This window comes from Microtus ochrogaster, chromosome 8 (genome assembly GCF_000317375.1).
Source record: "Microtus ochrogaster isolate Prairie Vole_2 chromosome 8, MicOch1.0, whole genome shotgun sequence".
In the NCBI taxonomy this organism is placed as follows: Eukaryota; Metazoa; Chordata; class Mammalia; order Rodentia; family Cricetidae; genus Microtus; species Microtus ochrogaster.
Genome location: NC_022015.1, coordinates 24,778,566 through 24,801,610, shown reverse-complemented (window position 1 = coordinate 24,801,610; position 23,045 = coordinate 24,778,566). Strand labels below are relative to the sequence as shown.

Genomic DNA, 23,045 nt, shown 5'->3' with positions numbered 1-23,045 from the left:
TGTTATCTAAGTGCAAAAAAAAAGTAATCGGTAGGGAAAGTATAAAACTATAACCAAAGCTATATGGCTTCAGAACGGCCATTCTAACTGCATAGGAGTTCAGTAAGATGAGCTGAGTTTACGCCTGGCAAGTGCGTGAGTGCCCTCGTTAAACTAGCAGTGAGCTGGTTTGCGAATTAATTAGAATAGGTGATTTATTAAAGAAAGAGGAGAAGGAGGATGAAGAAGAAAAGGAAGAAAAGGAAAAGGAGAAGGGAGTCTTTGATGGATGGGCTGGGCATGGACTTTGCGTCTACAGAGAAATGGAGGGTGGGAGATGCTACAAAGAACAGCTCCCAGGGGACCTGGGGCATTGGTAAAATACACTGTGTTGTTTGTAATGAGAAACCCCAGGTTCTAAGGGGGCTGTGAGATGTTCTAGGAGACCTTGTTGAGATGCATGCAGTTGGGGCCAGAATAGAGCTCAGATTCTCTGTTCTGATTTTGTCTGCCTGTGGTGGCATCTGTAGATTTGTAGTTTTCATATAGAATTGTAATATGAGACTTTATTACTAAATCTTCCAAAAGAGCAGCCCCCACTGTGCTCACACAAGAAAGATGTGTCTAGCCTCAGCCACAGAGATCTTACGTAGGGTTGGAACATCTCCACATTTCTAGACTAAATACCCCTGTGTGCTCAGTTTTGGTCTCTGCGTAGAGCAAATTAATAACACAATGCCCTCAACAACCCGAGTGTAAACTGTCTGACATCTTGGCTCCCTTCCTCCGTACATCTGTTTTTGTCAATGCACAATGAAGAACATATGACCCCCGAGTCCCCAAGTTATCCTTCTAGTACCGTCCATATGACAACTTGCATGCACATCTTCTTAAAGGAATTCTGGGTTGTACAGCATCTGCATGCATGTGTACGAATGTATATGCATCCTATTTGTGTGTGTGTGTGTGTGTGTGTGTGTGTGTGTGTTTGCACATGTGTTTGCAAAAATGCAGACATATGTGGAGACCAGCGGTGAACTTCAGATATCATTTCTCAGGAGACACCCATCCTGCCTTTTGTTTTGTAAGACAAAGTCTCTCTCTGGGACCAGAAACTCAACAACTGGACTAGACTGGCTGTCCAATTAGGGCCAGGGATCTTCTGGCCTTCACCTCCCTGGCACTGAGATTACAAGCATGTGCCCCCATGCCCAGTTTTTCACATGAGAATAGAACTCAGGTCCTCTTGTGTATGTGGCACACATATTACTCATGGAACTCTCTCTCCAGCCCCATGCCCATGGTTTTCTTTTTACACTGACCATAAACTCTAGAGAGCAATCCTTATCAGGCCACCATACCCTACCAGATCCTTTAAAAAGCTGTGTGGTCTTTCAGTGCCCAGCTGTGCCATGGTGTGTTTAAGCCGTCCCCAAGAGTTCCCGAACATTTGCTATGATGAACAAGACAGACACGGGCTCCTTACATTGCCCATAACCTTTTCCATGGGTTCGCATTATGATTTGGGACAGTGCAGGCTGGCCAGAAAGGGATCTAGGTTCCTTGCTAGTTTTGAGACTTATTGTCAATTTACATCCAACAGAATAGCGCCAGCTTTCTGTGTGGGTTCAGCTCAGGGGAGCCGTGTGTTCTCTACTCTTTTCCCAACTAGGGCACAGACCATTTCATGTTGCTTTCCTGGGATTCTTTGGCACTGAAGCACACTAGCAATTTCTGTGTGGCCTGCTGACCCCAGGGCCACTCTTACTCTTACCCTAGTTACTTTATCTCTCATAAAAAAAATCCTCAGCTCTGAACTTTCCATTTGACCTCAACCACTTTGCAGCCGTACAATCGCTAAGATCTTTGTGATGTACAGTTAGGCCAGTTTTCTTCCATTTTGTGGCCAGGATATTGGATTTATATATCAGGATACAGAAAAGTGCATTTATCTGTATACTAATGTTTTGTACTGATGCAACACACCCCTTTAAGTGAGTGCAGACTTCATCCTCTGGTCCTGTTGCTCAGAAGTCCAAACTGAGCTTCCCTGAGCTAAAACTAGGTGTCCTGCCTGAGGGCTGTGCTCCTCAGAGGGCTCTGGAGGTGGTATCCAGTTACTGCCCCAGCAGCTTCCGTAGGTCACTTGTGTCCTTGGCTTCTGGCCCTTCCCTGTCACGGCCAGCAGTCTGCACCATTAGGTTCCTTCTGATTGGTTCCAGTTGTTACATCTCTTTCTCTGACTAGCCTGCTCCTTTAATCATCTTTCTTTTAAAAAATAATTTTTATTGCATTGTTATTGCTCTCCTGTCTCTCAGTATGTGTGTGTGTGTGTGTGTCTGCATCTATACTGGGTGCACATTTCATGGGTGTGGAGGTCAGAGGATGTCTTGTGAGAATCGATTCTCTTCTTCTATCATGTAGGGTCAACTACCTGATATCCATCATGCAACTCTACCTGCTGAACCATATATATCCACCCACCTTGTTCATCTTTCAAGGACCCTATAGAAGGTAACCGAGGTGCTAATTACACCATACAGGATGCTGTCCTATCTTCGGTTGATTAACTTAACCATTCTGGCAAAGTTATGTGATTGTGTTGCAAGACATCTTTAGGAAGGCACTATTAATCATCAAACATCCTTCTGATTCTAAAGCGTGTGGCTTTTCCTCTCTCTTCTTCCAGAGTGACTCATAGAAATGAATTTATAGTCAAATAAGCAAAATCTAGTACCTTTTAAAGGATAGTGTGGCATTAGGAGCCCTATGTGTCTAGGGCAGGTTTGCAGTTGACTTTATCAAAGGGCATGCCTCTTGTGGGAGCGGAGGGAAACTGTCCCCTGGCTGGGGTCCACTGACCATATCACAGAGAGCAGCTGCAAACAGTTCTTCCCCTCTCAGAGGAGGTGGATGGCTGTGAGTGCTGTCAGAGACCCGAGAGAAGCAGAGCCAATTATTGGATAAAGTCGCCAAACGAATAGCTAGAGGCTCGTCCACAAATGTCCCCCTGGCTTATTTTGTTCACCATTTGTTTGAACTGAGCTTCATTTCAGTCTTCCCTTCATGCCAGATCCCATATGCTGCTCGGTGTGTCTGAGCCCACTGCCAGAGACACGGGCGTGCAATTATCCAGCTCCTACGCATTTTCGTCTTCCCATGCTCTTTGAGCTTAATTTCCCCGAGAGGCCGTGCCTCGAGCTTTCTTTCAAACCCACAATTACAAGGAGGCACCTAATGAGTCCAGGAACAAACTTCAGCACTGCACAGCTATTTGGTTTTAATGAGATAAACAGGGGGGAAACGTCAAATAGGGGGATCTTCTTTTTATCTCCTGGCGTTTGCATGCCTGAAGGGCACCCAGCTTTCTGAGTCGCTTGATGCAGTCCACACGTGTCTGGGGAATTGTGATGGAGTCCTGGAGCTTCTTACATCCATCTTGATGTCATCCAGGCTGGTGACCCTAGCTGCTCTAGCATATCGAGAAAGCCTCTCGATTGGGATCAGCGGACAAGTACATCACCAAGGTCACCAAGGGCAGAGCAGGGCTCTGATCTCAGCTGTCACACCGTGGAATTCCCAGGAGAGGACTGATTTCCTCTCCAGGCATACTCCAGGGTAGTGACTCAGGCAGAGGAAATTGCAAACAGCATGGATCATAATGAATATTTTGATTTAGAAAACAGTGTTTTCTGTGATGTCTAATGTCTACAGGAACTTGAGAGGTGACAGAAAAATCTATTATCAAAGTTCCGTTCCCACAGTGTTGTTAGTAACGGGAATTGGCTGAGAGAGGTACCTGCTGAGTACCTGGTGCTATGTTGGGTACTTAGGACATGGTGGGAGAAAAAAAAAACAGAAGATGGAGCTTATAAGCTTGTAAGTAAATACAGGAGCTTCTAAGCAAGACTGCTCACAAGGAAGACAACAGAATGCAATAGTGGGGAAAACAGATAAGGACGGTGGCCAGTGTTCCAAGGAGCATCAGCCAGTGCTGACTCTCAGCTGTCAGGCAGCCATCAGTCCCATTCCCCCACTCCCCATGACTACAGCTGACCCTTTCTAGACTGAAGCAACCCTTAAGAGTGCAAAGCCTGTTCCCCAATAACTGTACTCCCTTCCTTTCGGAAGGGTAAAACAAAAAGGTGCGGGCCCATGGGGAGCATGATGGGGTGAAAGGGGACAGAGGGACAAATCTCTGCAGACACCCTGAAAGCAGGGCCTGGCATGACTGAGTCAGTGAGCGGACTGACACAGGGAGATCACGACACCCAACTTATGCGTTGACTAAGTCCCGAGGTCATCGAACTGGAAGCCCAGCATTGACACCTTCTGCTTGGTCCTAGCTCTGCTAAGACCCATCTTCCCTCCCAACCTCCCGTTTCCCATCCTCTTTTCCAGATGGGGCCAACAAAAAGAGCAGAAGACAGCTCTAGAGCCTCCTTGTGGGGCCTTTGTAGCAGACGATCTGCCTCATTCCCACTATCCCCATCTGATCATAGCTCAGAGTCCAGGGTAGCCCCTGAGGTCCCCATCCAACCTTTTCTTGAGATGCATATGAGAACTGTTCTTGAGTTGTTACCAGCCATGCAAATGCCAGGCTCCTCTGCAGAGACCCTGGTCTCAAAGGTGTAAGAGAGGTGTCAAGAGACCCTGTTTGAATGAACTGTCTAGGTGACTCTGAGGTAGGGTCAGTCTGGAAGCTGCTGTCCCTAGAGCTAGCATATAATGCCACCATCTACCAACTCAAGTTAATGATCAGAGCCCATTCTTTTGTCTGGGAAACATTCTCCTGCCTATTGAAATAGGCTGGAGTCTGGGGATAGGGCTCACCTGGTATAGTACTTGACTAGCAAGTACTAAGTCTTGGATTTGGCCCCTAGTACTGCATAAACTGTGTGTGGCACATACCTGTAATCCTAGCATTCCAGAGGTAGAGGAAGGGGGATGTTTTAGTGGGTAAAGCACTCATTGTGCAAGCGTGAGGACCTGAGAGTCGATGCTAAGCACCCACATAGAAACTGAGCATGTAATCCCGCACCTAGGAGGGTCATGGAGACAGGAAGTTTTCCTGTCTCAAAAACCGATTGGAGGGCCAGTGAGATGGTTGGGTGGATAGATGTGCTTGCCCCTCAGCATGGATGGGATAACCTGAGTTTGATCCCTGGGATCCACATAGTGGAGGGGGAGAATTAACTCCTACAAGTTATGCTTGACCCCCCCCCCCACACACACAATAAATTTAAATAAAATGGAAAATCTTTTTAAATGAGGTGGAGAATGACCGAGGAGATACTCAACATCAGTTTGTGTCCTCCATACACATATGCATTCCCAGCCAAACATGCACCGCTAGACATATGTGCACCCCAAGCAACACATGTACCCCCTACCTGTGCACATGTAGTCATATGTGCACCCCAGCAACACATGTGCATCCCAGCAACACACACACACACACACACAAACCCTCTACCTGTGTACCCATCGTCACATATGCACCCCAAGAAACACACATAACCCTTGTACCTGTGCTCTTACAGCCACAGAAGCATACACAGGCACACAAACACCAGACCACTTTGCATCCCAAGTACAAAGTGTGACTTTCAATCATTCCATAACCTTTGGCTGACCTGTCCCAGGGGTGTGTGGTGCTGTGGTGACTCACTGCAGTTTTAATTTCCATTTGCCTGATGATTCTTGATATCAAGACTTTTTGGTATGCTGTTGGTCATTTGCAAACCTTTCTTTGGTGATGCTTTGTTTCTTCTACCCATTCTGTAAGGCTATCTCTCTTATGTATTATGGTTGCAATTTTTTTGCCAGACATGTGAATTGCAAATGTCCCATTTTGCCCTTGCTTTTTTTGATTTTTCTTAGTGGTGTTTCAGGAGCAGGCATTTCCCATTGTGATGAAGCCCAGTCCATCACTTACAATCATTTTTTGTTCCTCAAAGGCATATTTTTGCATGCCCCTGATGTGGGAGTGTCATATATCAATCTGTTGATTTCATTGGTTAAATAATAAAGAAACTGCCTGGCCCTCATAGGTTAGAAAATAGGTGGGTGGAGTAAACAGAACAGAATGCTGGGAGGAAGAGGAAGTGAGCTCAGATGCCAGGCTGCTGCTCTTTAGGGCAGACGCGATGAAGCTCCAACCCAGGATGGACGTAGGCTAGAATATTCCCAGTAAGTGCACCTTGGGGTGCTACACACATTATTAGAAATGGGCTAGTCCAGGTGTGAGAGTTAGCCGAGAAGAGGCTAGATATAATGGGCCAAGCAGTGTTTATATGAATACAGTTTGTGTGTTGTTATTTTGGGGCATAAGCTAGCCAGGCAGCCGGGAGCCAGGCTGGGGAAGAGGCCTGCAGCTCCCACAACATGCTCCCGAGTTGTCGAGATTTCCTCCAGTGTTTTCTTCTAGGAAGTTTCAACTTTTGACTTTCCATTTGTGTGTGAGAGAGTTTCAGGAGAAGCTAGTGCACGAGGCAGAGGAGAAGGTAGTGCACGGGGCAGGTTCACTTATTTCAGGGCCTGGACATGCAGCTGTTTCCACATCATTTGATGCAAGACTCTCCCATCAATCAGGGGATTGGCTTAGCACCTGCGTGGGGGGGGGGGGCTGATTGACCATCGAGGTGTTATCTATTTCTGAACGCTGTTCTCTTTTTAATTGATTCCCATGTCTAAAAATTTATCACAGCTTAAATTTTTAAAGATGGAAAAACTGGAGCCGACAGACAGAAGAGTCTTGTACAAAGGCAGATAAAATAAGTCAGAAGCCAGACTAGAACACGGCCCTTCTAAATACGCACCTCGGAGGAGGGGAGTTGGGGGCGGATGCGATCTAAATACATTCTATGCATGTATGAAAGTGTCAAAGAATTTGAAAATGCATATAAGACTTACCAGAAGTTAGAAAAATTAAGAAGACAGTGATCTATCCTTATCCTGGGGGAGTGTGTTCCAAGATTTCCACCAATGGGTGCCCAAAACCATGAAAAGTACAGAGAAGTTAAGGTTTTCTTCATAGGCACCAAGCTCACCATTTCTGTAGTTTTTTGTGCAGTGGCAAAATTAGCAGACATTTCTCTTTTGTTCTTTGTGCTTTCCCCACAAGGATATTGCTTCCTTCTTCCTACTAGATCTTAGCACCAGCAAATGACTTTTTTTCTGTCCTTACATTGAGGACTTTCCTCTTTTTTTCTTTTTTTTATGGTATTTTATACTTTTGCTTTATTCAGAGTAAATCATGTCAGAAATGAAACCAATGTATATACAACTTTCGCATCATGTTATCAATTAACTCTCCTGTTTTGAATTATTTTTATTTTTTTTCTTTTTTTTATTGTTTTTTTTTTCACGAAGGTGGTTTTCCCAGGGCGAGGCTTATCCATTACACTCCTCTTTTTTTCTTAAGTGAAACACTCCTGTGGTCTTGCTTAGTCTTATCCACATGGCCAGCATCACTATTCTTGTGCTTTGGGGTTGACATTAAGTAACAGGACTTACCTGAACATAAAACTCATAGATACTGTGACAGCCATTGAAGCTTCTAAGCAGCTGTGAGCAAGTAGTGTGTGGGTATTGAGGAACACTGTTCATGTAAAGGTCCGAGTCCTATCCTGGTGGGACAGAGCAGGGTGACATAAGATTTCAACATTCTTCTTAGAACCATATGCAATTGCAAAAATGTAACTTGTTTACCTCTGGAATTTTCCATTTGGTACTTTTGGACTGTGGCTCACTAGAGGTAACCAGAAACCTTGAAAAGAAAACCAAGGTTAAGGGGAGACCACAGACACAAAGAATAGTGGGGCTATGGATGCTCAGGAGCCCACCAGCCTGCCTGGAGGAAAACTGCAGAAGGGACAGAGCAGCCAGAGTCCTCCTGGAGCATCTCTTTCACTTTGCACACATTGCTCCACACCTGTAGACCCTCTGCTGGAGAATGCCATCTCCATGGGAACCATGAATGCAGGGTCACAGAGGCAATGCGGCTGATGTGTGGCATGCAGCATGTTGGCCACAGCAGGTGCTCAGGCGACTGTGATGCTCTACACCCTCACTCAGCACCTTGCCCCTGAAGTGGCCTAAAGGCTGACCCTTGGTGGTGAGGATAGCCTCTGTGGACCCGGGCATTCCATCTGCAGGCACAGATTCCTTCCTGATTCAGATCCAGAGTCTCTGCAGCACTTCTCTGCGGCATAAAAAGAGAAAACCTTATAGCTGGAGCTCTTAGGAAGTAGACCTGGCTGAGACCCCAGTACCATGTATATGGCAGCAAGAGGGTGACTTCTTCCCCTTGCAGAACTCTGTCTCTGGAACCCAGCTCATGGATCATTGGCAAAGCCCTGAGAGCCTGCCCAAAGGTTAAAAGTTGCATGGTGCTGAGGCTTGAGTCTGCTTCCCCTCCCCCAAGCAAGTGATGGAAACTGAGTCTCCAGTGCAAGAGTGTCAGGAGGCAGAGTCTAATGAGAGGCCCTTAAGTAGTGAGCCTCCAACTTCAGGCCTGGATTAACACCAACTACAAGGGGATCTGGAAGCCTCAAGTTTAGTTTCTTATGTTCTTTCTTTCTCACCATATGATGCCTTCCACCATGCCTGACATCAGCCCCTCAGTCTTGGGCTTCCCAGAGTTCAGTGCTGCTCTTGGCACATTACCCAGCCTCAAGTACTCTGCTATGGCAACAGTGAATGATTTGAAACACATTGCATTTGGAAGTAGTAGAGGGCAAACCTCTCTCATGGCAGGTCTGTTGTGTGAGTTTGCACAAATTAAGATGACTGTCTCAAACTGAGAGCTGCATGAGGTCAGAGGCAGTGACAGGGTGTAGAAAAGAGAACGTAGTCTCAGAAGGCAAGGGAGAAAGAAAGGCAAATGTTGGTGCCACCATTTCTGACACTTAGCTTATACACAGCAGTGTGCCCACACTAAGTCAGTCAAATACAGATGAGATTTTATAACAGTTATCTTTATTGGACAGAATCACAATATATATTTATATATTTCCCTTGTATTAACCATCAATTCTATCATAAAAATATATTACAACATTTGATATATATTCACAAAACACAAGCCATTGTAAACAGAGCAGGCAGCGTTGGCCTTGGATTCAAATCTCTCTCGAGTCCCGTTCCAGTAGAATACAGCTGTTGGCAGGTGCGTCACAGGGAAGGTAAATGTCGCCACATTGGGAGAGAGAGTAGAGTAGTGATACTTCACGTAAGAATAAATGGAGTCAGAGTTTCATTCATTAAATCAGAAAGCCACGTTAAAACTACAGTGACGTAAGACACTAAACTTTTGCTCCATTTGGCGCTCGGGCGTTCGGCTGTTGGTGTGGAACCTCCACCGTATGTAGTATGCACACACGGGCAGGCACACTGGTGGGAGGGGCATTGACTCGGCACATGAGCTTCCATTTATCTCCCTAAGACTCTCCTGGGGAGGACCACAACACCATGGGGACCCCAATCAAATGTCGCCAGAAATATCTTTTATTTTCCTAAATCTTAAAGTTTTCTTGAAATGTTAAGATACAAAGTGCATTCCCTTGTAGGAGTCTAGCCTCAGCCTCTCACTCCCAAGAAATGATGCTGCTTCTATGGGATACAAGGCAAGATCATTCTGCTGTGTTTGCTTGGGGAGGAAGGATGGACATGGCTCATAGCGTCTGTTCTCATCCACTATACAGGACACAACACCAGAGGGAGAGTTATGGCCACCCAAGAGCATCCTCCCCAAATGGGAAGTCGGCATTTAGATGCAAGGTTTCAACTCCTCCCAGAGGTGCCTAAGCAAAGAATGTGATTCATTCTGCATCGAGGTAACTGCCCCGGGTGGCAGGGAGGCCAAGGCGAGGTACCCTTTTGATTTGCTACTTGCAACTCAGAGCAATTGGGTTTCTTGCAGGGGATCCGGATGGGATTGGTGGGACGCCGGATCCCATGAATGCCCCTATGCTCCAGGAGAGATTGTATTTACACACTTCTTGTAAAACAGGATTGTTGAGGTTTGGAATCGGTTCAGTTTGCAAGGAAACTTGGCATTCGAAGCTTTCGCAAGCAGGGCGAGTTGGTTACTATTAATAATTCAAGTAAAGGTTTGGCAAACAAGGAGCTGAAGGAAGGCAATGGGAGGCTGGGGATTTGGGGATTGGGTGTTAGGGATTTTAACCAGCCTGAGAAATTACTACGACCTGATTTCCAATCACCCAGACACATTGCAGGAATGTCATTGTGATGGCCTCTGTTGCTCTCTACCCTAAACCTGTTCTCATTGGGTGCTGTGGAGTGTAGCGGAAGCCTGGGACTGCCTGTCTCCAAGAAGGAATTCTAAGCCCTTTGAAACCATCACGACAAGATCTCTACTTCCGTGCTAGGGAATACGGAAGATGGTGACTCTGCAGACTTACTGGGCATGTGTGAGGGGACATGGGTGTTCCTAAGACCATATACATCCGAGGGGCACACATAGGCTTTTGACGCTAAAATATCAATCGATTAAAAAAAAAATCCTTAAACGTGGGTGTGCATGATAAAACAGCCGTGCTGCTATTGGCTCCAGTCACATTTGACTTTTAAATGTGAAGTGCGCATTTACATGACACATTGCAGGAATGAACTATTCATCTTGCCTGCAAAGGAAGGTGAGGGTGTGGGATGTCTAGTAAGTGGGAGGACAGCCTTTGCACCACGACTGTGTTACGGTACACTGTGCTATGTCCGTTCTTCATTTGTTCCTGGGGATTGCCAGCAGTGTGTATCTCAGTCCCAGCACGGACGCTAACTGTGTGACGCTCACCTAGAGAAACTGAAGACACTCCTTTGCTTTCTCTCAGGCTACCATCAGAGGAGGTGCCCTAGGAAAAGATGCCTGGGTTTGGTCTCTTGGGACTTAATCGTAGCTGTGTGGTGGCTCATGTCTGCAATGTCAGCACCCAGGGGGCTGAGGCAGGGGGATTGCTGATCACTGTAAGATCTGGTGCAAGTTTGAGACCCGTGTGGGCTATATGGTGAGTTCAAGGCCAGCTGGGATAGCCTGTCTTAAAAATAAGCAAATAAGTAAGTGAGCATCTAAACAAACAAAAGAGGGATGAACACCCTCAGTAGCAATGAATGTTGGCTTGGTTGCATACCAGAGCTTGACAATAGAACCCGATTGCTGAAAATACTGCACACATTAATCACAGGACATGGTAAAATCAATACTGACCAGGAAGCTTCATCCGTTGTTGGCTAGCTCTCATAGTACTAGAAGGTGCTGTGCAGGCTGCTGGAGAAAATGTCATCAACAGTCTTAGCCATCTGTGAGCCCTGATAACTATAATAAAGACAAACATAGCAAGATTTGCCCATGGGTATGTACAATAGTGTCACAAATGTTATGGGGTAACCAATCATTTTCTGGTTGGATTTAAGGTCTACTACACAGGAAGAAACACATGCCTGGTATTGCAAATCTGTCCAAGAATCCACAGATAGGGAGTTCACAGGCTCCGTGTGTATATGTGTGTGTGTGTGTTATTTTAAAGATTTATATTATCATTTTGATCAATGGAGACAGCATTAAACTGCCCTCTTAATTTATATATCTGTGCTATTCATACATGAGTGCAGCTTGTAGACCTCATCAGAGAAGTTTCTTTATGCAGTGAATGATGGTTTGTGGAAAAACTACAGAGAATAAATAAGTGTGGAGTGTTTAGTCACAAACACGATATCTAAATCACACACCACACACACACACACACACACACACACACACACACACACACACACACACGCCAAGGCTCATGGCCCATCATGGGAACTGAAAGATTTGAGAATCAGCGGTTGGGGAGGAGCAGACTGACATCGCCGTGTCTTCTGGCCGTGAAAGAACTACAGTGCTCGCTCTCACAGCAGCTGGGGCTGCCTGTGTGATATCAAGCCAGGCAACTTCGAGCCCAGGATAGGAAGTGGCTCATGAGCCGTCAGCCCTAACTGAGAAGGTATGGACAGTTTCTGCCTTCCGGAGAAGGGAGAGTCAGTTTTGAAACATGTTGTCTGATAGCATGACCATGTTCCACACCTAGAAATATATGAACAGCCCAAATTGGAGTTGATAGCTTTAAAATGTGGGGCGGGGTAGGAAGGTAGGGGCAGAACTGGGAGATGTTAAGGGGAGGACTTGTGAGTAACTAGGAGCAAAACACATTATATAAAATTCTCAAAGAAATATATAGATATCATTAAACATTGACCTCCGGGATCTCACTTCCCTGCACCTTCAGGTTGGGTAGTTTTCAACCCTCAGCGAAGTTTTTTTTCTGCTGTAAATGGAGTTTAGTACAGAGACCCATAGCGGGTCAAACTACAGAATGTAAGAGGCTCCAAGAGTATTCATCTTTGAGTTCTCTTTATGTGTAAGACATCTATCTGATGCCTCCTCCTCCAAGGCTCATTGAAGCAAGTAGGAAGATGAGCAGAGCCAGAGGTTGGGAAGACTGCAGCAAAAAGATGTCTTCTGGTCATGACAGTGACCCATTGTACACATGAAGTCACGGCGGCTGTGGCTGCATTCTCCGGCATAAGTTAAAGCCAGTCAAAATCCTAACGTGCATCGGGGAGGAGATTACAAAGCCCCATTCTCCGGCTGAGGAGCTATTGGCAGTGACGGCTGCTTTGGGAATATCAGTTTTCTTCTGAGGTCTGTCTCTGGGTGGATTGCCCTGCTCTGATAGACAGCCCTACACACCCACACATACTAGCGACACCATTAGAACTCGGTGGTTAAAAGATAAAAAAAAAAGTGCATGAAGACGGGAGGGAGAGGGGGTGGAAAGGAGTGGAGGGGCAGACTAGGTGGTGAGTAAATAAGTATATAAAATAGCTAATTAAAATGAAACGTGTCACTCCCCTCAAAATGAATGCAGCTCCATTCACCTTTTCCCTCTCCATCCTTCCTTCCCTTTCTTCCTTTTTTTCCTCCAGCTTTTTCATTCTTCTCTTTTTGGATAGCTAAATATCTGTCCATTTTTCTCCCATCATCTTTTTCTATGTTGTTCTGATTTTAAGAATATGCATCCTGCTGGCCACAGATGGCTTTCCCTGTGTCTCAGGAGTTACTGCCCATTTCTGAACACTCCCCCCTTCCAGTGTTTCTGAATGTGCACTAAGCCCCGCCTACCTGGACCTTTCCCAGGCTGGTCCAAATCTCCTATGTCTCACCCCTTTGTCGTGGCAGTTCTGGCCCAAAGTTCACTGCCTCTGCAAAGTCTTCCAGGGTCTCTGGTTAACAGCGCTGAGCAACACCCTTCACCTAGGCCCACGTAGAACTCATATTCCCCGGGGGGCTGGCACAGGAGGCTCTGGCTTGCAGAACTATGGGGTGACAGGTGAGCACTCCCACGTAACTCATAACTGCCTGTCACTCTTGCTCAGCTCCAGTTTTGCCACCAACCGCTCAACACATCATGGCAGGAGCCCATTCCCTGACCCTCCATTACTGAGCAGGCCCTAATTTCTGACGTCTGAGTCAGGCTGACAGGAACCACCCTCAGTTTCAGCTGTGCCCTTTCTATATTCCAGATCACTGAAGTTGGACAGTTCCATTCCTTAGGACCCATGGCTCCTCCCTCCTGGGAAGCTGACTGCCCAAAGTGTCCAGCTCCTGTACTTCACTTTGTGTATGGGGAAGGAGATGAAAAGGCCTTTTACCACACAGTAGGGCCTGAAGAAAGGCAGGAAAAGCTCGAGTGGACGTAGGAGCTGCCAGGGAAGGCAGGGAGCTTACAAGGCAGACTCCCTCTTCACACAGAGATTCATCTGTTGAGCCTGAAGGAACAAAACGGAGCTTCAAATCCTCTCCTCACCAAAGGCTCTGCACATCATCTCCATGCGAATTTTAAGGGTCCAGGGACTGAGAAGCCTCACTTGGGCTCGTGGGGCTGGGGGAGGGGAGTGCTGCATACTACTGATGCTCATGGAGCTAATGACCCAAAGTTTCTGAGTTTCTTGAAAATGCCAGTTGACAAGGAGTTCTCAACATCTAAAACACTAACCCTGTAGTGTCTCTGAAGGTGAGCTATCACCTGAGTCAGCTGCTTGGACACCAATATGTAGATCACAGAATCCCAAGTCCTGCCATCTGGCCTGAATTCACCTCTGAAGGGGGAACTCAGGAGTTCGTACTGAAGCAAGTCCCTTGGCGACAGTGGGGATGGGGAAGTTTAATAGCCACTGTCTCCATTCAGATCCTCAGATTCTCAGGAAGGTAATGGGAGACTCACAGTCTCCAGCTCTTCCCCCATGGTGTTCTTGGGCTGGAGGATGTGAGCTGATCCAAGAGGTTTCTGGCACCTTAAAGAATCTCCACACCAGGTGGTGGTGGCACACTCCTTTAATCCCAGCACTCAGGAGGCAGAGGCAGGCAGATCTCTGTGAGTATGAGACCAGCCTGGTCCATAAGAGCTAGTTCCAGGATTGGCTCAAAAGCTGCAGAGAAACCCTGTCTTGAAAATCCAAAAAAAAAAAAAAAAAAAAATCCTCATATCCTCAGTAAAATCAGGCAACTGACTTAACCCTGTGTTAAGGCCAAATCCTGACAATACACCATCTTTGGGTTCATCCAACAGCCGCATTACAGCCAAGAGCTGATGACTACCTGCCTCTAAGCCTGGGCAAGAGCGACAATGAGCACACAAGCCTGGCCCTATTCTGTCTACCTTCTCTCGAGGAGAGAGACACATGAAAAGCAAAACAAAGTGTATCTCACAAATGCAAGACAAGAGTTTTATTGCTCAGAGTGACAGGAGCCTGAGCTGAGCCCTGGAAGAAAACACAGTAGGAAACAGGCCAAGGAGGTCACCAAGCCCTGTTCATCTCCCAGCTGAATGCAGACACCTGTCTATGGGCGGTGAGCTAGCCAGACACCAGTAGTGTGCCATTCAGCAAGTATCCTCTATGCCCAAGAGCCCCAGGTTTCTGAGATCCTGACCTCCTAGAAGGGGATGCAAGAAAAAGGCAGATGGGGCAGAGAGATTATAAAAGGCCAGCCATGTGTGTGAGGCCGGAACTGAGCCCTCTGAGTGGATTTGGGATGTGGAAGAGGCCTCTCCTCTGTCGGCAGTACTCCCAAGCTTCACAAAACGGTTTCACCTGCCCAGTGGCCCTCGAGTCCAAGTGCCATGAAGGTGTCTCCGGGAACCAGCGGGAGTCAAGCAAGTCACTGAGACCTTTCACCTTGGGAGGATGGAGTCTTGTTTCATATACCTCACACCTGAGAAAATCACACGTTGTTTGATTAATTAAATTGCCAGAATGAGGTAGATCACTCAGGTGGAAGCAGTGACCTCAAGGGGCATGTTTTAGAGATGTGCAGACCGCTATAAACTTTTATGGGAGGCAATTGCTGTGGCATTGGCTGGTGCTCATTGCCAATGGAGCCGCTTCCTTCTTGCTTCCCTTGGGTTTTCAAGCCTGTGCCTAAGTGATAATGAAAACTCTCCATCAATGGGCTTATCTGGGGTTCTTGTCGGTGGCATGATGCCAATGTAGTGGGTTTTATTAGATGGTAAGCAGTTTTAGAGGCATAGTGAAAATTACAGCATACATCCTTCCGGATAAGAGGTGTCGTGGGTGGCAGTTCCTGCTTCTTAGTTATGGAAGGGACAGCGAGATCTTGGTGCAACTCAGGGTGCAATATGTTGCCAACACAGAGCAGGCAGAGAAAGGATTGATAGGGTTACTCTCCCTCCAAACCAATATGGGAGAAGAGGATGTCCCTACTCACCCCTGCCTATCTACTGACTTCTCTCTCTGGGTCACCATTCCTATTTTGCCCAACTTTAGCAGTATTTGTGTGAAGGGGGAGATTATTTGGTGCATGCTGTCTTGGCTCTCTGCTTGATTTGAGCTTCCCTAGCACTTTGAGTGTTGGGACAGCAGAGGGTAGATACAGCTGCTCTTCTCTAGCCGAGCTATAGAAATGATTGCGGTGATTTGTGCTAGATGGGGCCAAATGGACTCTGAACCAGGACAGTTTTGTCCCAGAAACAAATATGTGTCAGTGTTGTTCTAGTAGATGGGTGACAACCAGCTCTGGGGGAAAGGAAGGCCTGATTTACAACACTTAGTTATTCTGGGTGCATTAAAACTTTCACCGTGGCTAAATTCAAGCTACCTGGGTGACATCTCTTGTCACAGGAGGGAGGAGTGGACCTCACCAACTCCCCCATAAGATTGGCTGGACAGAGATAGGTACAAAGTCCAAACAAGTGTCCTGAGGAGTCCCCGCTGGAGCCCAGGTTCTTTTTCCCCAACAAGGTAGGTGCGAGTACATCTCTCCCAGCAATGGGAAGATAGTAAAGCCTCCTTAGATGTTACAACTGTCTCCATGGAAACTCTGAAGCCTGACAACACCAGGCCTGGTGGAGTTGTTTTCTAAATGAATTGCCAAGAGTTAATGATAGGCTCTCTTTTCAAATAGACAAGTAGACATTTCTCTGCCTTTAACTACCGGGGCTGCCTGGCAAGGAAAACCAACGGTCTTCGGCTTGGTCCCTGGTGGAGAGTTCCCTTTGTACTTGTGAGGCTAGGTTGTGTAAAGTTACAAGGAAGGAAAGATGCTTCTGACTTGATGGCGCTCCACCCTTCCCACCCAGGGAAGTCTCTTACAGCGCAAAGCAACAACTGTTCTGAGCATTCTCAAGTCAGTCTGTAATGATGAGACAGGAAGACACGCACATGGTGTGTGTGTGTGTGTGTGTGTGTGTGTGTGTGTGTGTGTACATGCACGCTGCTCTATGGTGGGGTTAGAGGTCAACTTCAGGTTTTGTTTCTCAGCTGCCATCTACACTGTTCTTTCTTTTTGAGGTCCGTCACTGGCTTGTAACTCACCAGTTCAGCTAAATCTTGGCTGACCAGTGAGCCCTGGGGAGTGACCTCTCTCGCTTCTCCAGCGCATGCCACCATGGCCAGTTTGCCTTCAGTGTGGATTCTTGGGGTCAGACTCGGGGCTTTATAGTAAGTACTTTACTGGCTAAGCTATCTTTCCAGTCCTTATCTTAGATTTTAATGAGACCAAGACAACGGTTCCCAACAGATCTGCATGTATATTACTGGAAGAGCATCCTGTACTAATTGCACTCTCTCATCAGTGCCACAAAGCACTTTTGTGGTGACCTTGGACCATCCCTGCTTTCCCAGGACAGAATTGCAGAATGAGGGTAATGAACCACCAGGATAGTGGAACCCACTATCTGAAAACGAAGACTGCCTCCCTGTTCAGGTCAGTTCCTGGGCATCCACCTCACAGGAGATGATGGGCAAGATGTTTAAGACAAGAGGGAGTCCTTCCTACCAGCTTAGATCCTATGTGGGGTAGTAGGAGAGACCGGACACCTTCTTCCTGCTTTACTGGGCTCTCAAAACTATGGCATGCAAATCAGAAGAAGGTGACTTCCTTCTCAGATTTCAGAGAATCTAGCGTTATCTATTACCCGTCTATTGAGACCACTTTCATGCTAAGATTGTCAATACACGCAAATATTAGTTTGTTTGATGAAAGAGGGGCAGAAGTTGAATCCAAATTCCCATTCCTACAACAACTGGTGGGCAGCAAACAGGTTGTTAAACACTTTTCCATTGAGCACAGAGCCCAAGGGTGTTAGCCGAGCGTACTGTAATTGGCACCAGCTGGATAATATTTGGGTTACAGCAGCCACCACTACCAAGTGGAAAAGGGTTGCCATATTAGTTATGGATCAGAAGGTCACAGCCAACCTCACTTTCAGCATCACTGAAATGTCCCTTGGAGCATGGAACCCCATGACCAGTAGCTAGCGAACAGGTGTGTACCATACCCTACACCGCCATCAACACTCTGTGTCCTTGACAGTGACTAGCCTACCATTCTTTGGGAGGCCTTTGGTGAGTCTAAATGCTCAAAATACACTCCCAGAAAGAAAGACCAGGCCTCGGCCCATGGCCATCCTTTGGTGATGGAACAGTCTGACATCTACCCTGGAAAAGCCAAGAAGCGGGCCCTGGAACTTGTTCAGACATCAACATCACTGCAATCACCCGGCAATGGCGGCAGTAAATGTCCATCCAGGAGACCAGCCCACCTCCCTTTGCTCTGTCCTCTCGTTCTGAACGCCCCGGCAGTAGAGCCGTCCTTCATTCCGACACCGGCAGAATGTTCTGGCTGTGAGAGTCACCTGTGAGACCCACGGAGCGGGAGCGGATGGAGCGTCTGTTGAAGATCCTGTTCAGAAGCTCCTTGCAGCTCCGACGGTATTGGTGTCGCAGCAAGGAGTACACGAAGGGGTCAGATGCAGCCTTGCTGTAGGCCAAGCACTTGGACAGCACGCCCCAGTGGGAGCCGATGGGTGCTGTGGAGAAGAGTTCCACCAGCCTGTGGAGAGATGGGAGTGTGTCACTGAGGGTGCTGTGGGCGTGTGTTAGGGGCATGGAACCGTGTCAGGTAACAAGGAAAGCAATGATTCCCAAGCGCTCTGTCAACTGTGCACACAGGTTACTGTAGTGAAGCTGGGAGACATGACCACCTCATATCCTCAAGCTCTTAGGGGCATTCAACAATAAAGGAGGGATTTAAAGCCGTCACCTCTGCTTCTGACCCCCACAAGTCTTAACGCTCTGTAGGCCCGCATGTCTTATCTGCAGAGAAAGGAAGTCAGATGGGCTTGTTTCTATGATCTTTTAATCCATGAGAGTCTGGTTTGGCTCTGCCTCAAATTCAGTTCCGCCTTCCTAAGGAGTCTATGTGGGAGGGAGGGCTGAGGAAAAAAAAAAAAACCTTGGCAAACATTCTGCAGAGCTCCAGCAGAACGTCTGCCAGTGAGGAAGAGCTATTCCTAGGACTCGGGTCCTGGTGGCCTCTGACAAGAGCAGTAGTCAAGAGACCAGAAAGTGACCTTTGTCTCCTGAGGAGCGCAAGGGAGATACATCCTGAGTGTTCAAGAGTTCAGTTTTTCAAGTTCTTCTGATAGCCATGGAACTCACTGAGTGGTGCGAACTCCAGCCTTCAAGGGCGGTAAGAATTCCTCTGTCTCCACTCCTATCCCTAATTATGATTGCTCTCTCCCAAGGGTTCGCAGCCCCACTGGTCAGACTTGAGAAAGCATGTAGCATTAGCATAAGATCAAAAAGACCCACAAAGCTTGGAGAGTTTGGAGATCCTACATCACTTCTCCTCCACCCACTGTCAAATGAGAAGGTTGAGATCCAGAAAGGAGAAGGGTCGTAGCAAGCCTAGTGCCTGTAACCAGCTAGACTCTGGCAGCTGGCCACCACCTGGGACATCTTCTGGAGAGCAGGCAGTGATGGTTCTCAGCTTGGTGGGTCGCCTGGGAGAGGGCTCAGAGACAAGAAGGATAGAGCGTGACTCTGCTGCCAATTTAGTTTTCCTGGCTTGGTCTGTGGGTTGAAGTTGTGTGATGGGTCTTAGAGTCAGTGGGAAGAACGGACAGGTGCTTTATGCCACTCCCCACTGGAACGCTTTGTTTTGAATGGATCTCCAGTGAGTTCGTCATGAGACCACTGTCTTTGCCCCATCATTCCTTCATCACCCTTTAGTCCTGGGGAGAACCAGGGATACCTTTCTCCTCATTTCACTGACAGATTGCATGAGGAGCTGAGGAACTGAAGATGTGAGCAGAAGGGAAATACTCGCTTTTTTTTTAAAAAAAAAAAATCTATGCTTTAGAAGGGATGAATCAAAAGAGACAAAAGCCCTAAATTGACAATGTCACACTTAATGAAATAGCCAAATGCTGGCTCACTGTTGCTGTGTGTCTATTGTTGCAAATAAAATGTCATGACTGAAAAGTGACTTGAGGAGGAAAGGGTGTATTTGGCTCACACTTTCATCATCAAAGGAAGTCAGGATAGAAACTCAAACAGGGCAGGATCCTGGAGGCAGGAGCTGATGAAGAGGCCATGGAGGGGTGCTGCTTACTGGCTTGCTCCTCATGTCTTATAGAACCCAAGACCACCAGCCCAGAGATAGCATCACCCACAATGGGCTGGGCCCTCTCCCATCAATCACGAATTAACAGAACACCCTACAGGCCTGCCTACATCATGATCTTATGGAGATATTGTCTTAATTGAGTCTCCCTCCTCTCGGATGACTTTAGCTTGTGTCTAGTTGACATAAAACTATCCATCACACCATGTGATGCCCAATCATGTTTCCCAAATGACCTGTATTCTGTATATTATTAAGGTTGATCCTATCATCGTGGATCGCCCCAAAGGATAGGTGTGTGTGTTCATGTGTATATGTAGATACACACATGAATGCGTGAATGCATTCATGGAAATCAAAGAACAACCTGGGTGTGTTCCTTCCTCAGACACCCTCCACATTTTATCTCTGATATCAGGGTACATCATTGGGCTGGAACTTCACCAGGTTGGATAGGTTATCTGGCCAACAGCTTTGCAAGGATTTGCCTGACTCCATCACACATTTTGTCCTGGCTGAGGTTACAGGCATCTGCTGCTCCACCTAGTCTTTGACATGGGTTCTGGGGATCTGAACTCTGGACTTATGCTTGCATGACAAACACATTGCTGTTTGAGCTATCCCTCTAGACTCCCCAAAAGAATTCTTTTAAATACTTGATTATCAAACCACCCAGCAAGATCAAAAGTAGTGTTTGGAGGCTGTGTAGGGTAAAGTTATAGTGTTTACTTTCCCAAACTTTTATCTGAGGTCTAAACTCCCTCAGATAATTTCCAGCTTGTGCCTCCTTTGAACCAAGTCCTCACTGTGTACACTCTCTTGTCTCACAATGACCCTGCAGAGAAGGGCTCATTCCCATCTTACAGATGAGGTCATTGAGGTCCAAAGAGATTGAGCAGCAAGCCAGGGTCTCCTGCCACAAAGTGAAAGTCCACCCTCAAAGCCTGGCTAGAGGCCACGCTGGACCCTGGAAGTCAGCATTGTAGAGAGACAAGATGAGTTTTGGGGACCCTTTAATCCCCAAGAGGCTCTTTCCATGAAGTCATGATTCACTGTGCTAAACCATTGTCTCTTGTCCCTCCCCATAAAACCTGTGGCAAGTTCTAGCCTTTGACAGACCCCAGACAAAGGAGGGCTTCAAATGAAGACAAACCAGATTTGGTTCCATATAATTTTGGCCAAAGAGATACGAGGATGTCTTCCTGCTGTTTAAGCCTCTCAGTGTGGTACTCAGTTCGGGCAGTGCCAATACTCCAAAACACCCAGAAAGAACCCCACAGGGACATGGATGTGCTGTTAGGTTACTTGGTTGTTTTGAGGTCCCTAGCTGTAACAACACTGAAATGGAACCAGATCCCCACCCTATTCCCATAGAAGCCAAGGAGACACTGGGACTTCCATGGTTTGGCACCTCTGGAGCAGCCTGGCCCCTGCCACTCCCCAGCTGACAGCCTTGTCCCTTAAGTACCATTCCTGCCACCTGCCCTCACCTTTCACTAAGCACAAGGGGTTTTCTGTATGCTTCCTGGGGTGTGAGGTGGAAAAACCTCTGCTTGCCCTAAGGCTCCAGCCATAGTGACACTTAGGTTTGTGTGCTCAAAATGCACGTAGAGAAGTCCTGCACACACCCCTGTTCCCAATCATATCCCCTCGGGAGAGTCCACACCAGTCAACAGCCTGGGGTACAGCAGGATGCATGAAGGGCAGGGTCTGCCTCTCCGAACACTTGAGGTTATTTTGAGAAGGCATTTGAGCCCTTTAGAGAAGTCTGAGCAGTGAAGTGACCTGTGTCTGTGTATGTACCCTGGGGATGACTGTGTATACTTGTCTTATCACATGTGTGTGTTGTAGTACTTGTGCATCATATGGCTGTATGTGCTTCTTGCTGTGCATGCGTGTGTGCCATGTGTTGTATGCACCGTGAGCATGTTTGCTTGTATGTGCATATTGTGTTATGTGCACGTGAGGACATGTGCCAAATGTATGTAAGCACATTGTGACACCTGAATGTATGTGCATGTGCTCATGAGGTATGTGTATGTATATTACACATGTGTACATTTGTGCTGTGTAAATGTATGCAGGTGTATCTTGTGTGTGTGCATGTGAGGGTCATGCGTATGTGTGCCTTGTGTTGTGTGTATATGTGCATTGTGCATATATTTGCACATGTGTATGCATGTTTGCCACATGGGTGCATGAGTTATGTACATGTATGCCCATGTGCATCATGTGTGGGTCAGGTGTATCTACATTAAATGCACCATGTGTGTTGTCTACATATATATGTATATACATATATATGTATATATCTCATGTATGTTCGTTGAGGAGTAAAAGTGCTTCAAGATTCAGAGCTTGCTGACAGAGAAGATGGACACAGAGAATCGGCTGACATAGGTGATATCCACAGATTATACCCCTGAATCCTGCATGCCTGTCCATGCCTCTGTGTATGTTGGACTTCTCTGAACTGTGACTCTCTTTGGTGTGGGCCCCTTCTGACGCTTGTTGGCAGCACTCCGAAGTGACTGCCACAGAAAAGGGCTAAGGTGATAGGAAGCTGCCCGCCCTTGCCCTTACCCATAGGGGATCCTCACACTGCCCACAGTCTGAGCCACCATGGTCCCTGGAGGTGAGGGTATACTTGTCTGAATTCTGAGGCATTCTTTGGATCCTGGAGGAAGTAATATCAAGACCTGTTCCCAGTGGGCGTCTCTGTGGAGAGGCACAGTGCTGCTGGACACCAGCTCTCAGTACCCTGGGACTCAGCACCTCCAGATCCCATCCTTGTATCATCTTCCCTAACCCACAGAGACCTCATGCTTTCTGGTTCCAGACTGCCTCGCCGGCTGCTGCACTGTTTCCAGTTCAACTGTGCACCTGACACTGTTGCTTTCAAATACTGAAAGCAAAGCAGCAGATCAGAGCCCCTTCTGCGTATGTCCTCTGCCCATCACGGCTCCTCTTACTTTTGTTCTTTCTGTTTCTGTCCTTGTAGGTCTCTCTTTGTAACATTCTGCACACACACACACACACACACACACACACACACACACACAGAGAGAGAGAAATACAG

The 23,045-nt window shown here is 47.1% G+C and overlaps 1 protein-coding gene across 1 annotated transcript in view; it reads right to left on the bottom strand.

Annotated features, from left to right (window-relative positions):
* Positions 1 to 8,941: 8,941 nt before the first annotated feature.
* Gpr26 (G protein-coupled receptor 26) overlaps positions 8,942 to 23,045 on the bottom strand; it is a 34,538-nt gene continuing 20,434 nt past the window's right edge. The window contains exon 3 of the mRNA XM_005351392.3: positions 8,942 to 18,391. Within this exon, the coding sequence (XP_005351449.1) occupies positions 18,154 to 18,391 (238 nt within the window). The 3' untranslated portion in view covers positions 8,942 to 18,153. The remainder of the gene's footprint in view (positions 18,392 to 23,045) is intronic.